The sequence below is a fragment of the Ixodes scapularis genome, unplaced genomic scaffold, assembly GCF_016920785.2.
Source record: "Ixodes scapularis isolate PalLabHiFi unplaced genomic scaffold, ASM1692078v2 PGA_scaffold12__126_contigs__length_90152505, whole genome shotgun sequence".
Lineage (NCBI taxonomy): Eukaryota > Metazoa > Arthropoda > Arachnida > Ixodida > Ixodidae > Ixodes > Ixodes scapularis.
In genome coordinates this window covers 33,782,592-33,799,687 of record NW_024609838.1, presented here as the reverse complement: position 1 = coordinate 33,799,687, position 17,096 = coordinate 33,782,592, and the positions used below count along the sequence as shown (strand labels likewise).

Genomic DNA, 17,096 nt, shown 5'->3' with positions numbered 1-17,096 from the left:
CGTGTGCTACAGATTGGTAGAACACAGATTGGTCCGAACTCGTGTCCAATCCGTGAGAGCCCGAGGCCCTGCCGAACGCTAACGCCCCAGTCGTCTCCGATCTGTGGCCTCCAGTGGCCTTTTTTAGTGACGCAGGAAAATTGAGCATTTATTGGCTCTCTTATTTAGGAGGTGTTCTTACAGGGGATATTAAATGCTATGGCATTCAGAGTACCTTCGGGTTGCACCAAAGAGACAGACTGTCTAATGTGCTCTCGTGTTTGCGCCGACAGACAGAATAACTCAGATTATTGAAGTGGAAAAAACAGCTCAAAATACGTAAGACGAGTGGAATTAGTTCACACACACAACGCTGTGCGTGTGTACTCGTCCTACTTCCGTCTTTGGCTCTATTTTTTTTTGTTCACTTACATATGTACAACTAATTAGCCCAGCTCCACGCCGTGCTATCTCAGATTAGCTTGGACGTTGTTGCAGGTCCTTGTGATAGGGACCCCTGGCGAGGAGAACTGTGGCGGCAAGGAGATGCTCCTGCAAAAGGACGCCTTCAAGGACGTGGACGCGGCACTCGTGGCTCATCCTGCGCGCCAAGACATCCTTAAAACGTCTTTCACGGCCATGCAGCTTGTAAGCTTTATCGTGGTTTCTAGAGCCTTTGACTACGCTACCCCTCAGAGTCATAACACTTGACCCCTCTTATACTCCGTTTCACCTTATGTTGTACCGCAGCGAAGGCTAAACGCGCGAGATCATAGCTTTGGCAGCTGCGCTTAATGCACGAGAGCTTGTGCCGCCGAGATGTGCCCTAGAGCAAGACGCTCGCGCTTATAGCCTTTCCTGCGGTACATCATAAGGTGAAACAGAGTATAGTAACCATAAAGACCATTTTGCATTTTTTTAATGTGTTTTCTGATTTTCTAAATTTGGAGTCACACTGCTTACACATCATATACAAACGACAGCCTGCATACATATTCGAACCCGAGTCAGTTCGAGGTCCGTGCTTCGAATGCAGGATGGCGACGAGTTGAAAGAGGAACCTAGCACACGGAATAGACCTTTCGCTAAATTACCCAAGCATCGAAGAGAATGTCGGAAACGTAGGTACACGTGCTGCATGTACTCGCCATTTTTATAAAAAATATTCGAAGTAAATGAACCAAAATAAAGCTCCCGTGGAACGTGCGTGCGAAGTGTACTTTGTTTCAAATTTTTGCTTTTGAACAGTTAGAGCTAAAGAAAAGGCCAGCACGCGGAGCGCTTGTATACCTATGTTTGCAGCATTCTATTTGATGCTTGGGTAATTCGGCAAAAGGTCTATGAGAACCACGGACATTACGGCGACTCCTGTTTTCAGGCTGGTCCACGGTAACCGCAGTACGGTAACGGCAGTACGGTAACGGTAGTACAGTAACGGTAGTATAGTGAAGTTTTTCTAAAAGTTCCTACTAAATAGCATACCCCGGAAAGGGTAAAGACCGGTGATTCCGAAAATATAGTTAGCTGGGTTAGCTCAAGAAATCGCCTTTCCGCAATTACCGGTATCCCTGACGTTACAAGAGGGGCCTTCGTAGATCGTCTTCGCCATCCCGGAACGCTCTTCGCAACCCGCTACGATACCAGGAGCTCTACATTCAAGGCCATCGGCGCGCAGGTTCAGTAGTGGCTTCTTCGTTGCGGAGGTCTTAGCGGAGGGTGAAAAGCGGTCTACGAAAACTCCAAGAATGACCTGTGAAACACCCGTTCGTTTTTCACCCCAGGCTACAAAAATCGCAGAAAAAAAAAAGAGCAGCTTTTATTTCTTCATGATCTGAAGCCGATTATATGCCGCCAATGTTGATCATAGCCACGCGCCGAGTTCCAGACGTTATTATGGTTCGGCCAGGTTCGGCTATTGTCGTCATTGCAGCGGTTGGACACGGGCCACTGCCCGAATGCTTCTCGAGCTATCGATTATCACGAGCCCAAATCGAGTGCCACGCAATGCTCGAGTCCAATCTATGAGTCGAATTCAAATATCGAGGCGGTACCGCGACCGCTCAGCGACGTCATCGAGTTTTGCGAAGGAGATATTGATTGAAAACGCTCGCTTTTGTCCTCGAAATTATACCGCAACAAAGGAATTTCTTGGTCAATGGCGTTACGTGCGATTGTACTTGGGTCCCACTAGTGACTAGTGTCAGTAAACTCGTGTACAGTGAAAAACATTCCAAGCAAATATAGTTGCACCGCCCCTTTAAAAGCGTGATGCAACAATTTTAGTACTTGGCACAAATACCGTTAGAACGAATCCCTGACGTTAATGACCTATTAAACACGTGTTCGTTTTTTACCACATGCCGTCAATGTTGATCATAGCCAGGGGCTGGGGTTGACAAAGTGCAGGATACGCGCTGAGTTCTGTGTGAGGTAACTCACCTGTCGTATCGGGTTGGCCGACACGAGGGAAGAGGAAGAAGTCAATAAAGGGCTTTTTGCGTGCCTGACTCCATGTTGAAAGCTTGCCCTTTTCCCACATCGAACATGGTGTCAGAAGTGGGATCGGAATACTACCTGTTTTAACCCGTCAGCTCGCGAAGCAACCGGCTCCTCTTCAGACGCCGAAGCGACCGCTAAAGCAGCTGCTACGGGCAATATCTCGGGTCAACCTCAAGGTACGAAATCGGACACTAGGTACGCCATGGCATCGTTCCTGATAGATCCGCCTGAGCCTTTTTCCTTCGCCACTCCTAACGAATGGCCCTCATGGAAGAAACGTTTTCTTCGGTACCGCACAGCCTCTGGACTGCAAGATGCAGCCGAAGAAAGACAAGTTGACACGCTCGTCTATTTGATGGGCACTCAAGCAGAAGATATCGTCAACACTTTTAAGCTAAGTACAGAAAACACCAAGAAGTTCGATGTCGTGCTAGCCCACTACGAAGCCTACTTTTTTCCAAAACGCAACATAATCTATGAAAGAGCACGATTCAACACCCGAACACAAGGGGAGAGTGAATCAGTGGAGGAATTTTCAACGGCCCTGCACACGTTAGCCGACACGTGCAACTTCGGCGAACTCAGAGAAGAACTAATCAGAGACCGCTTGGTAGTAGGCCTGCAGGACAAGAAAGTTTCAGAAAAACTACAGTTGGACTCGTCGTTAGACTTGATGAAGGCGCTCATGATCGCCCGTCAACATGAAACAGTCCGAATACAACAGAAAGAGCTACGTCCCACAGAAAGCCCAGAGTCAGTACACCAGGTTCGCACTAGCAGATCATTTACAGTGCCACAGAAGGCTGCGGTCGCTTGGGATAGGACTTTGTCAAAACGCCACCAGCACGACGCCGAAAATTCAGAACGATCCTGCACTTGGTGCGGACACTCAACACACTCTCGGGCAAGTTGTCCAGCAAAAGACGCGGTGTGCAGAGGTACCTCTCGTATCGGTTTGGCCGACACGAGGGAAGAGGAAGAAGTCAATAAAGGGCTTTTTGCCTGCCTGACTCCATGTTGAAATCTTGCCCTTTTCCCACATCGAACAAGTTCCAGACAATGTTATGGTTCGGCTATCGTCGTCGTTGCCGCTACTGAAAACGGGCCCTAGGCCTACCCTAATGCTTGTCGAGCTTTTGATCATCACGAGCCTCCCTTTAAGAAAAACCTCCCTTTTCCTATGAAGAAACCAAAGTGAAATGAGTTTTCTTTTGCGAGAGAAAAAAGTACTCGTTACATTGTATACAAAATGAAGTCTAATTTGAGTATTCCGTGTGTCGAGTATTCCCGCATAACAAGAATTCCTTGTACGAGAAGCCCTGTTAAGGGTTGACTTACCGAACCAGTTTACCTATGGCTAGTTGACCTGTGACGAATGGGCTTGTGACGAGTTTTCCTAGACCCCTGGTGATATCCCACACTGCCTGGCGATAGTTACAAAATCGCAGAGGGTAGGCAAACTGGAGTAGGAAAGAAATTGTGCTATTGGTTTTTCACTTCTAGGTTAGGTGGCGCAAGCTGCCGCCCAATCTAAAGGGTAAAGCCGTTAACATCCATTAGAGTCGTATATTGAGAGAGTTTGGCCATTCATTGGGAAGTACGGGCTCCTCGCACTGACGTCACATCGCATACTTTTGAGCACCATGTAAAATGAAGAGAGGGAAGCTGCTTTTGTAAGAATTTTGAGTGACAGGTTAATCTTCTATAATCTTCTGGGAGGAGAATGGCGACGCCTATGCAAATCTTGGAGGCACAAAGGAGGATCCTGATAAAAGGGGAGCTCCTTCTTCCCCTTTTCTCTCGAGCTCATCGGAAATGACGTCATGTGCAAGAAAAAAAGGAAATCTAACGCATTGTCCATACTCCGTGCCGAATAGTTCTTACAAAATTTGGTTGTCGGAGTAAGAGGTGATGCTTTTGGCGTTTGAAACGTGTGCGTGTTGATAAGATAACATCTGTGTTATCTAAAATGAATCTGCATATAACTTAATTCTCTACATAAAAGGGATTAGCAATTCTCTATGAGGAGCCTCACTTTCTTTTTACTACGGTTATTGAGGTGATAACGGATATTTAGATCGTTCCAAGCTCGATCCCTTCACCAACACCAGTGCGAAGACGAGTGCCCTATCCTAACTGTGTTTGAATGTCTTCGCAGCTAACGATCCGGTTCCGTGGACGGACTGCTCACGCGGCCGCGTCTCCCTGGGAAGGCCTCAATGCCTTGGACGCAGCCGTCACTTCTTACATGAACGTCTCCGTGCTTAGGCAGCAGATGAAGCCTGAGTGGAAAGTACAAGGTATGGCACCCGAGCAGCTCTAGTACGCGCTTTCGTTTTGCTTTAAACTAAGCGAGCTTTTTTTTTTTTTTTTTTTTTTTTGGGGGGGGGGGGGGGGGGGGGGTTTACGTAGCCTCCTTTATACTCACAAAGTTTGGCAGTTCGACGACGGAACCATAGAGTGCCCGGTCGCAGATTCGGAGCGAGAGGATCTGGTAACACAGAGCATGGAAGAGCCAAGAGAAAGGAACGGCCGTTTCCTCGTAAAGTGTAACAAGTTCCCGTTCTAGTTCCACCGATGCAGGATGGAATGATGGCGTTCTTTCGTTCCTTGCCTACGCCGTTCCGTACAACAATGGACCGCATCCCCTGCTGTGCGGTTGCTCCCAAAACGTGCCACAATAAAATGCAAAGAAAAAAAAAACAACAACAACAGCGTTTTGACAGTTTGTGAACTGTTCGTGCAGTATATAAGCGGAGAATATATAATGTGAGTTTTCTCGTGCCTTAGCCGAAGCGCCCCCTAACGTGAATTGCAAGAGTGCCATGAGGCAGGGCGGCTTCCCCACCGATGTCCCTACCAGATGCTTCGCGGTGCAGCTAATTCCTCAATGCGAAGAGAGACAGACTGCGCTCGCTATGTTTACAGGGGTGATGCTGAACGCCGGCAAGTACCCGAATGTCATTCCGGAGGAGAGCGAACTCAGGTACCAGGTCCGGGCCCCGAACACGGATGAACTGAACCTGCTGGTCTCCAGGGTCGAAGCGTGCTTTAGGGGCGCCGCTGAAGCCACGGGATGCTCGGTGGACATCGCCAAGGGAATCAAGTACAAGCACATGATTAACAATGGCACCATCATCGACGTCTTCCAGAAACACGCTGAGGCTCTTGGTGAGCGCTGACCACGACTATACAAAATTATCTAAGCCTAAAAAAAATAAAATAAAAAAAAAACACTTCTGTTTTGGTAATATTGCTAATACATGTCGTACCAACGACAGTCTGCGGAGATTCTCTGAGGCGTGCTTTTTCCTTGAATGACGGTATATACTTTCAGATAGATTAAGCAGAGACTGTCTGCAGGCATGTTCGAAGTATACCGTATGCGGAGCGCAAGTTCGTCTGCTTCTTTTGCAGGGGTTGTGGTGACGTCAGAACGCTGAACTCTGATTGGCTCTTATTGAAGGATAGTGGGTAGACCTCAAAGCAAACTGCCCTCGAGGTCTACCCACTACCCTTCATTCACAGCCAATCATAGCTCGGCGTTCTGACGTCACCCCAACCCCTGCAAAAGAAGCAGACGAACTTCTGCTCCGCATACGCGTGAAGTAATCATGCTTTGAAGATGCTTCAGGCCTGTCCGTAGACAATTCGTTCGTCTTGTATGCAGGGAGTATCGTGCCTTTTGTATTATGTATACGAGACTGCGGGCTGCGGGCGAGCTGCTGTAAGTTCATCACACGGTGATAAGACCTGCGTCTGCGGTGGACAACAGGAAAACAGACGGTGGAAGGATTAAAAAAGGAATTCGACAACGTATGAACACGATAAAAAAAAGTGAGGTCAAAGGGACAGAAAAAAAAAGGAACACGAAACAAACACGCGCTGCGTTCCGTCTTTTTTTTATTTTTTTTTATCGTGGCTGTTTGATTGTTGTTTTTCATTGTGTTCAACGATCACCAACTGTACCCCAACTACCACCTGCCAACCTCTGAAACCTACATGTCCAAGATTGCAAGGCCGTACGACGGATTATGGACGGATGAACGGACATTTTGTAGGGTGAGGCTTTGTAAACTTTGTAAAAAGATTTGAAAAATAAAGTGCCTCGATCGGTACCGCCAGTGTAGGCCCAACTGATTTAAGCCTAATTCGATATAAACGAATTGGATCCTGGGATCAAGTGGAAATTTCACCAAAAAGCCAATTGGGAACTGAAAACCAAGAAAAAAATGAAAGCCGCTTACAACTCCCTGTAACACCGAATTAGAGCGCAGCTCTTGAGGAGGAGGAGGGAAGGGCACTGGGGGGGGGTTAAACTAACCAAGGGGGGTCACGTTACCTTGGGGGTCACGTGACCCCCAATGCCGATGATGTCATCACTGACGTCACTGATGACGTCATCAGTGACGATGACGATGCGGGTACCGATGACGTCATTAGTGACGTCACTGATGACTTCACCAGTGATGATGACGATGACGATGCGAATGTCGGTGACGTCATCAGTGACGTCGCTGATGACGTCATCAGTGATGATGACGATGACGATGCGGATGCCGGTGACGACATCAGTGACGTCACTGATGACGTCATCAGTGATGATGACGATGACAATGCGGATGTCGGTGACGTCATCAGTGATGATGACGATGACGATGTGGATGCCGGTGACGTCATCAGTGATGATGACGATGACGATGTGGATGCCGGTGACGTCATCAGTGATGATGACGATGACGATGTGGATGCCGGTGTTGAAAATTATCATCTATAGAAGAAGAGGAAAAGGAGATATACGACGAAAAAGAAGGGACGATGACAGCTACGGCGCTCCAAAAGCAAACGGAACCATCATGTAAATATTGTATATAAATCCTTTCTTGTTCAACTAACTCGACGCAGTTGTTCCCCTAATGTAACGCAAAATCATGGTGCCGAAACCCGGGAATAGCTGAGCCAAGGTCAAACAAGAAAATACTTCGAACATCCATCGTAAGGCCTAACGATCGTCTAAGGTACTTACCGCAACGGAAATGGATCCTCTAACGCCAGCAGCCATCGATCAACTCAAAAGAAGAAGAGCAGTGGTTCGGTCATCGGCTACCAGAATTATAACCGAAACCGTCGCTCTTCTATCCATGGAACCAAAGCCCATCGGTGAGCTGGAAGAAAAACTTAACATCTTAACAATCAAAGAAGCTGCACTGAAGGAAATTAACGACCAGATTGAGAGAGCCATCACTGACAACACGCTCGAACAGGAGATGGAAACCGCTGAAGGCTACACCGAAAGAATTAGCGCAACGAAAACAAAGATCCTTCAGAGTCTCAGAGAGCAAGAGCGAATGATCAACAGAACGTCGGAGACCTCGACACAAGTTGGTAGATCGGAACAACAGCTCTATGCAAGTCGGACACACGCAACAGCAAAGCTTCCGAAATTAGAAATCGCCAAATTTTCTGGAGATATTCGGTCATGGCAGGGCTTCTGGGACCAGTTTGACGCTACGATCCACAAAAATGTGTCTCTCTCGGCAATTGACAAGTTTAAATACTTGAAGAGCTACCTTACAAGCAAAGCTGCTGCGGCAATTGACGGTTTTCAACTAACATCTGAAAATTACGCAGTTGCACTGGACATTCTGAAAGCAAGATTCGGGAAAAAAGAACTCATCATAGAAGAACACCTTGCACGGTTGCTGGCTGTAAGAACAATAAGCAACTCTCAGGACGTCGAGAAGCTCAGGTTATTATACGACGAAGTTGAGTCTGGAGTTCGTAGTCTTGAGGCACTTGGTGTATGTTCAACCACATACGGAACAATCCTCCTAACGGTTCTGCGAAAAGCCGTGCCATCAGATCTCGAACTGGAATATCATCGAAAGACAACAGCAGTATCAACAAACGAAGGCAACGAGCTAAAACGATTCTTGGACTTCCTGAAAACGGAAATTGAAAGCCGAGAGCGGACTCAGCATAGAAATCAAAGAAAACCAACTTCCAATTTGGATAGAGCTACTCCTGGAGGAAGAGACCGACAGACACAATACCCGCCTTCGGCAGCTATGTTTGCGACAGGAACTCAGAAAGAAGAGAAACAATGCTTGTTCTGTGGATCCTATGACCACCTAGCTGCCAACTGTTCTATACCAATGCCACTGGAAGAGAAAAAAGAAATGCTGAAAAGGAACAATCGATGCTTTCGATGCACGAAGCAAAACCACCGTGCAAGGGATTGCAGAAGCGCAAGGTGGCTAAAGTGCGCACAATGTTCTAAAAGGCATGCCACGGCAATGTGCGATCCAAGCTACAACGCGCTAGGAAACAAGGGTCCGCACGAAAATTCTAGTACAAGTAAGGAGGAAGCCCCTAACGAAAGAGTGCTGCAGTCCTCTCTAAAGGCAACGAATAGCAAAAACAGAGGGCCGTGCCAAGTCCTTCTACAAACGGCAAAAGCATGGGCAGAAGGTGAACAAAACCGTGTGCTTGTCCGGCTTCTCATTGATGGCGGAAGCCAACGCACCTTTGTGAGACGGGACATCTCAGAGAAACTTCACCTGAACGTTTTAGGAGAAGAGGACCTAACGATCTTCACCTTTGGAGAAGGCGCTGCAACAGCTTCAAGAAAGTGTCGAAGAGTAGAGCTATGGCTGCGCAACCAATACAACAGAAAGGACGTTCGAATTGAAGCCCTAGAAGTCCCACAGATATGTGCTGACATCATTCACACACCACCAGACGTCACGCTGGACATACCAGAAGACATGCTGCTTGCTGATACGTCTCTCAACAACGACGAATGTGAAAACGGAATCAGCCTACTAATCGGAGCCGACCACTATTGGGACGTGGTAAGTGGAAGCGTGAGACGCCTGAAAACAGGATTGATGGCCGTCGACACCATCCTCGGCTGGACTCTACAAGGGCCCATGTCCTCAAGATCATCTACTGCTATCTACTCATCAATTACTGGAGTGATGAAGGTTACGACAGCTGACGCAACTGAGATATCAACACAATTGCGATCGTTCTGGGAACTGGAGCATATCGGAATTAAGGAACAAGAAACGTCAACCAACGAAATTGCTCAATTTGAAGACTTTAAAAAGAGCGTAAAATATGAAGACGGACGATACCAAGTTTTTCTCCCTTGGAATGATAAAGTTGAGATGCTCAAAGACAACAAAGAGAACGCAGAACGAAGACTCCGATCACTGACTGGACGCCTCATGAAAAACAAAGCGTTCATGAGAGACTACGACACAGCAATGCGGGAATATTTTGGCAATGGGTTTGCAGAAAAGGTTCAAAGTAATGAAAAAAGCGGAAATCCTGTATATTACATGCCACACCAAGTGGTTGTGCGACAGGAACGACTGACAACAAAATTGCGGGTGGTATTCGACGCGTCCTCCAGCGCTGCAGGGGAACTTTCACTGAATGACACCTTATCCAGTGGAACGAACTTAAATCCTGAATTAATAGACCTGCTGATCGAGTTTCGTACTCACAATGTCGTCGTAATAGCAGACATCGAGAAGGCTTTTTTACAGGTGATGTTGGCGGAGGAAGACAGAGATGCCTTACGTTTTTTATGGTACGAAACTACTCCACAGCAAGGACATCACCTTCCGCCTATAACAACATGGAGAATGACCAGAGTTCCATTTGGGGCAACATCAAGTCCGTTTCTCCTGGCAGCAACGTTGAGACACCTTTTCGACTTGATGAACAAAGAATTTCCCGATACCTCGAATACTCTAAAACAGCACATGTATGTTGACGACCTGGTAACTGGCGCCGATGATTTGGAAGGAGCCCAGGTACTGTGCAGAGAAGCAACAAAGATACTAAAAAAGGCGGGAATGCATCTTAGAAAGTGGAAATCAAATGAACCAAGGTTGTTATCAGAATTAAAGGAAGAAGGATCCGGCCAAGTACCACTAACCGAACAAATTGGCCGAACAAAGGTTCTAGGCATTGGTTGGGAAGCACAAGCAGACATCATCAATTTCGACATAGAACCTCTAATTGACTTTCTGTGCTCACGTGAAGACAGCAAACGCTTCGTACTTCAAGCAACAGCTCGCATATTTGACCCTATGGGTTTTCTTGCTCCCACCGTGACAACCATAAAAATGCTATTTCAACGACTTTGGGAGCGAGGAGTTGAGTGGGATCAGGTGTTACCTTCAGACTTATACGAAGCATGGGACAAATGGTGTACAGACCTCACTGCCTTGAAGGACGTCGCTGTTCCAAGACTCATCGTTCGCGACTTCAACAAAGACAAAACAGAAAAGGCATTGCATGTCTTCTGCGATGCTAGCACAAAAGCGTACGGAGCTGTAGCGTACGTGGCATCGAAAGAGGAAGAGGGAAGAAAGTGTGTGACCATTGTAATGGCGAAATCGAGAGTCGCACCCCTCAAGCGGTTGACCCTTCCGCGACTAGAGCTTATGGGAGCATTAATTGGCGCTCGTTTGGCACATTATCTAACAAAGAAGTTGAAGATGGAAGGACTCCCAGTGTATCTGTGGACTGACTCCATGATCGTCTTTTATTGGATTCGTAGTTCTGCAAACCGGTGGAAGCAGTTTATTGCAAATCGCGTCTCAGAGATCCAAGGTCTGACGGAACCAATCAACTGGAGACATTGTCCTGGTTCAGAAAACCCAGCAGATCTTTTAACGCGTGGACTCATGCCAAGTGCTCTTGTTGAGAACAACACATGGTGGAATGGACCCATCTGGCTTCAATGCTCGGAATCATCCTGGCCAAGTCAAGTTGAGGAAAGACCAGAATGCGAAGAGTACAAGGCTGAAGAAAAGAAAGATACTGTTGTTCAACTCACAATACCCGACGAAATTCATCTGATGAACTTGGAGAACTACAGTTCATTTAATAAGTTGGTTCGAGTGACGGCCTGGATTAAACGCTTCGTAAACAACATAAAACAACAAGGACAACGCAGGGGAGCGCTAACAAGCGATGAAATCATAGACGCAGAAAAATACTGGATAGCGGCTACACAATTGCAGGCTTTCCCGAAGGAAATCGTACACCTGAAAGATCAGCAGCAAGTTGACAAAAAATCAAAAATCAAGTCGTTCAACCCAATTATGGACAGTGATGATATTGTGAGAGTTGGTGGTCGTTTACAATTTAGTAACAACGAGGAAAGCGTAAAACACCCAATAATTTTACCTGCAAATCACCGGTTCACTACCCTTCTCATTGAGAAAGAACATCGTCGACTGCTACACGCCGGAGTTCAAGACACTATGACGCAGCTACGGGAAACTTACTGGATTATAAAGGCAAGACAAGTCATACAGAAAGTAATACGTCGCTGTTTAACTTGCCAAAGACAAAGCTGTGCACCTGCCTCAGAGCCGGTAGCTCCACTACCAGCCGACAGAGTTTCAAGATGCGAACCATTCGAAACTACTGGTGTGGATTTTGCGGGACCGTTGTTATGTCGACATCACTACGGAAGTAGCAAGGTTTACATTGCACTTTTCACTTGTGCCGTAACACGTGCCGTGCACCTCGAACTTGTGAGTGACCTATCGACAACAGCATTTTTGTTGGCGTTCAAACGCTTCGTTGCACGCCGAGGCATCGCAAAAACGATTTATTCAGATAACGCCTCAACATTCAAACGAGCCGCTAAAGATATCAGACAAATGTTTGAAGCAATACAAGGAGAGGAAGCGCAGACCTACTTTGCAAATCACAGGATTAGGTGGAAAACAATTGTAGAAAGAGCCGCATGGTGGGGCGGTTTTTGGGAGAGACTAGTGAGGTCGGTCAAAGTCTCACTACGCAAGGTTCTGGGCCGTAGTAGTTTGAATTTCGAAGAACTGGCCACGGTCCTCACTGAGGTAGAAGCTGTAGTCAACTCCCGTCCAGTGACGTACATTTATAACAACCCTAAAGAACCAGAGGCTCTATCTCCAGCACACTTTTTATTGGGACGTAAACTGACCACCCTTCCCCCACATCACTTACCAGCAAAAGATGAAGCAAGTTCTGGACACTTAGCGCGACGGTGGAAATATCGATGCACTATCATAGAGCAATTTTGGAGAAGATGGAGATCTGAATATTTGCTAGAACTGAGGTCAGCTCACATCACCAAACCCAACAGTTCAAGTGGTTTACAAACCGATGACATCGTCCTTCTCAAAGACGACCGACTCTCACGGCAGATGTGGAAATTCTGCAGAGTTAAAGAGACTTTCCCAGGAAAGGACGGCAAGGTTCGAGCATGCAGGATTGTGCTGCCCAGTGGGGGAGAGCTCCGCCGTCCGATACAGTTATTATACCCGCTGGAATTGCAAGACGTCATCAGTGATGATGACGATGACGATGCGGATGCCGGTGACGTCATCAGTGATGATGACGATGACGATGTGGATGCCGGTGACGTCATCAGTGAGGATGACGATGACGATGCGGATGCCGGTGACGTCATCAGTGATGACGATGACGATGTGGATGCCGGTGACGTCATCAGTGATGATGACGATGACGATGTGGATGCCGGTGACGTCATCAGTGATGATGACGATGACGATGTGGATGCCGGTGACGTCATCAGTGACGATGACGTCATCGGGGGGTCATGCGACATCGGCGGGGGTCACGTGACCTCGAGGAGGGGTCCACGTGACCTCAGGGGAGTCACGTGACTTCGGGGGGTCACGTGACCCCCCACGAGGTCACGTGACCTTGGTGGGGGGCTCGCGCGGTGCATTATGGGACATTTCCCATGATGCACCGCGCGGTTACGCCGACGCCGACGGCGACGGCGACGCCGACGCCGACGGCGACGCCGCTCAAGCCGGAAACGGGCCCCTAAGAGCTGCGCTCTAAAACTGGGCCTCGCCAAAATAACGACCCAGGAAGGACCGACAGGGAGAAAGGACTCCGAGAAGCCCGAAACCAGCCCAACCCCGCGAAGGTGCACGAAAGGGCGACACCAGTGGGTCGACAACGATCGAGGGCATCCCTGCGCCGGACAACCGCCGCCGTAGTGAAATTTGCTTTCCCCTCTTCCCAAGGAGGAATCCCTATCAGGGCCCCCGCCCCCCTCCACCCTGTCAGTATGAACGGACAGATGGACGGAGGGACTACTGTAGACGGACGAACAGATGAACGGATTGATGGACGGATTGGTGGATCCCAGAGCCGTATATGTAGAGAGTTTGGCCATTCGTTGGGAAGTATAGGAGACAAATGGAGAGGCGCCATTGGCCGAAAGCGGGCTGGGCGTGTTCCAGGGCGCCTTCAGAAATTCGAATGTGACCAACCAGAAGCCGGAAATAATACACTGGCGGTGGTCGCGAGAAACAAACCTGATAACTGCATTGGAGTAACTCCCCATGGCTGAAAATATGGTACACGTGATGTTTCAATCACGCTCATCCAAAATGATGGTGGAAAAGTGCAACTAGCGGAACGATCGACATAATTCGTATGCCAAACGCCGAGAGCCGGGAATCTGCCGTCTGAGCGGTCACACTCTGTCCGCGCAAAACAGAGTTGAGCGGCGCATTCGTTTCTTACATCTTTCTGCATGATCAAGATAAAACAACACGTGACCCTATTTTCAACCAAGAAGAGTTACTATACTTCACTCTTACGCCCTTATTAAAACCATATACGAACATAGACCTCCGATCAGAACTGTTTCTCGCTACCACCGCTAGGGGATTCTTTTCGGCTTCTGGTTGGTCAAGAGAGCATGCCAAGCCCTCTTTCCGAGTATGGCGCACGCCCTGGCTCTGCCCGCGCCTCCCATTGACCAAACTCTCTACATATACGGCTCTGCTCTGTTGGATCCGGCTGAACACTTTTAATCGGGCGGCGGCTCACGCTACCTAGCCAAAGTTAGGTGGCGCCACCTAAAGGATATCAACGCGGGGTTCGAATGGACTCCGTAAGTGATGACGTCAAAACAGGGCGCTCTGCTTCAAACGAACCGTTGCTAGGGCTATGCTAGGGCCGTTGTTAAAGAGTCTAAACAGATGCTTTTCTCCTTGTATTTTTAGTAGATCTCCATGCATGCGATGATTTTCATCAGAGAGTATCTCGCATCGTACGCACATACAATTTGTTTTTATAAACCTCAGAAGTTTTCTTAGGCCCTGCCATGTTCCCAATAAATACAAAATCAGAATCGTAGCCATGTGCAAACGAATCAAATAGTAGCAGAGGGCATACTTGAGTCATTCCATATGCTTTCATCATGCGTTCGTCATCTGCGTTCGCTTACGCCGCCAATAGGCATATTGTCATTCGACCTCCGATTACAACGCAGGCATGGTCTTCGAGGACGCCGACCCGGCAGTGGCGAAGAGGACCGGGGCTTCGACGGACACGGGCAACGTGTCTCAGCAACTGCCTACCGTGCACCCCGTGTTCGCGATTCCAGCGAAGGGGCGCAACCACACCCGTGAGTTTTCCGCTGGTGCGGGCGACACCGGCGCCCAAGAACCAACTCTGAAGGTGGCCCGGGTCATGGCGCTGACGGCTCTCGACTTGCTCGCGAACCCTGGACTGATTGGCCAGGCTAAAGAGGAGCTGACGCTCGCCACCGCCTCGACGACCAATGAGTAACCATGTATATTTGGGACTTATTAATAGATTGCTAATGGCATGAATGCCTAAATATACCTTTAATGATTGTTATCTTTCATCTTCAGAGCGCAATGAATAACTGATGAGGCTCGGTTTGTTCATGGGCAAGACTGGCACATTCAGTCCTTCCCAAAACAATAAAATGTCTATTTAGATACGTTCTGAGAGTAAAAAGTAAGTGTGTTGCGTCTATGTTACGACAGCTGGAAGTTGGCCAGTTCCGATAAGCGTCTATGTTTGGTTTGCTATGTTATGTTTGTTTGCTACTTCCGCCCCTGCATTTTTGTAGCGTACATGATTTAATTGTCTGCGCGTTTCCCGGTGCGTTTCATGTCTTAAAGTGTACAGTGTCAATAAAATTTTCTTTATAAGCTAATCACTTTGCGAGGTTTTGGCCGTCTGTATGTTAGCATCCCTTTGCGTTCAGCTAGCAGTCGTGGAAGGCAATGGCTCTACTTTCCCAAGATCCGGTGACTTCAGTACTCGCTATAGTTCTGGGCAACATGCTCGTGCTTATAGCTTCCACCTCGGCCCCAGATAATGTGAAAAAGAAAAGGAGTAATATCTACAAGGTAGGGCACAGGCACGTGAGCCTAGATCTGCCGAATACTTTTGTTGGTACGAGATTTCGCGCAAAAAGTGAACTTTTCAAGGTCACACGATCGCGGCCGTGATTTTGTCAGCACTGAAGTTGTCTGTAGGATATGCAATACATATCCCAGAGCTCGGTCGTACTCAGAAGCAGAAAAACGACACCTCTACAAAATGCACATCATAGACTCTCGAATACGAGTGAACCACGCCACCGCACTTACTGAATTCCTCGTGGCGGAGTAATACAGTGCTGCACGGGACTGTTGATCATCTGCCACGTGGAGCTCAGCCGGCACGATTACGGCATGGCGGCGCGAATTTGTAGAGCCTAAACAAATGGTGCTTAGCAGACGACTTCTCGTTTTCACCGGAGCGCAGACTTCCTTAATTAACGTTGTAACGACAAAGCATCGAGGAATTCTATTAGCAGATATGTATTTTCAAACACATTTTACATTGCAAGGCGGTACTACATTGTGTACATTGTGTATATATCTTTTAATTTAAGTTCTGGAACACTTAAGACCGGAAACTAAAAAAATTACTTCTTTTGTAAGAATTCGAGGCCTTATAAGACATTATTGAACGCAAAATCGAAAGACATAATTTAGCGAAGCGATTAGACTTTTTATTATCTTTCGAATACAACCACGACGCAAATAGATTCAATAGTTGCTGAGAATAAGAACCAAAAAGTGAAAGCCGTTTACAACTCCCTGTAACGCCGAATTGGAGCGCAGCTCTTGAGGAGGAGGAGGGAAGGGTACTGAGGGGAGGCTATACCCCTATTACTCCTCCTCTTTCTCCTTCTCCTCCCCTCATTCTTTAATATGCTCCGGGGGGTCACCTGACCTCGGGGGGAGGGGGTCACGTGACCTCGGGGGGGGGGGGGTCGCGTGACTTCAGGGGGGGAGGGGGGTCACGTAACCTCGGGGAGGGGGCCACGTGACCTTGGGGGGGTTACGTGATTTCGGGGGTCACGTGGCCTTGGGGGTCACGTGACCTTGAAGTGACCTTGGAAGGGGTCACGTGACCTCGGGGGGTTACGTGACCTTGGGAGGTGTCACGTGACCTTGGGGGGGTCACGTGACCTTGGGGCGACCTTGGTTACGCCGACGGCGACGCCGCTCAAGCCGGAAACGGGCGCCTAAGAGCTGCGCTCTAAAAATGGCCATAGGTAATGCATAAGCTTTTTTTACTGTGATCTTTTCGTCTGGGCTATTGGCCTCGAGGACCCAGAGTGAATTGTGTGGAAGCGTGATTTTGTTTATCCATGGTTCCCTATGAGGCACGTGTTGATTCCATCTGTCCACAATGCGGGTGCAGACAAAGCATCCACACTAACGGCACAGAGCACGGGCAAGGGTACAAAG

General features: G+C 48.1%; 1 protein-coding gene across 1 annotated transcript in view; it reads left to right on the top strand.

Moving 5' to 3' along the window:
• The window catches only part of LOC115312574 (peptidase M20 domain-containing protein 2), a 38,760-nt gene extending 23,652 nt beyond the window's left edge, over nt 1-15,108 (top strand). Inside the window, exons 3-6 of the mRNA XM_040209490.3 lie at nt 478-627; nt 4,637-4,778; nt 5,407-5,649; nt 14,810-15,108. Coding sequence (XP_040065424.1) covers nt 478-627; nt 4,637-4,778; nt 5,407-5,649; nt 14,810-15,108 — 834 coding nt within the window. The remainder of the gene's footprint in view (nt 1-477; nt 628-4,636; nt 4,779-5,406; nt 5,650-14,809) is intronic.
• The last annotated feature ends 1,988 nt before the right edge of the window (nt 15,109-17,096 follow it).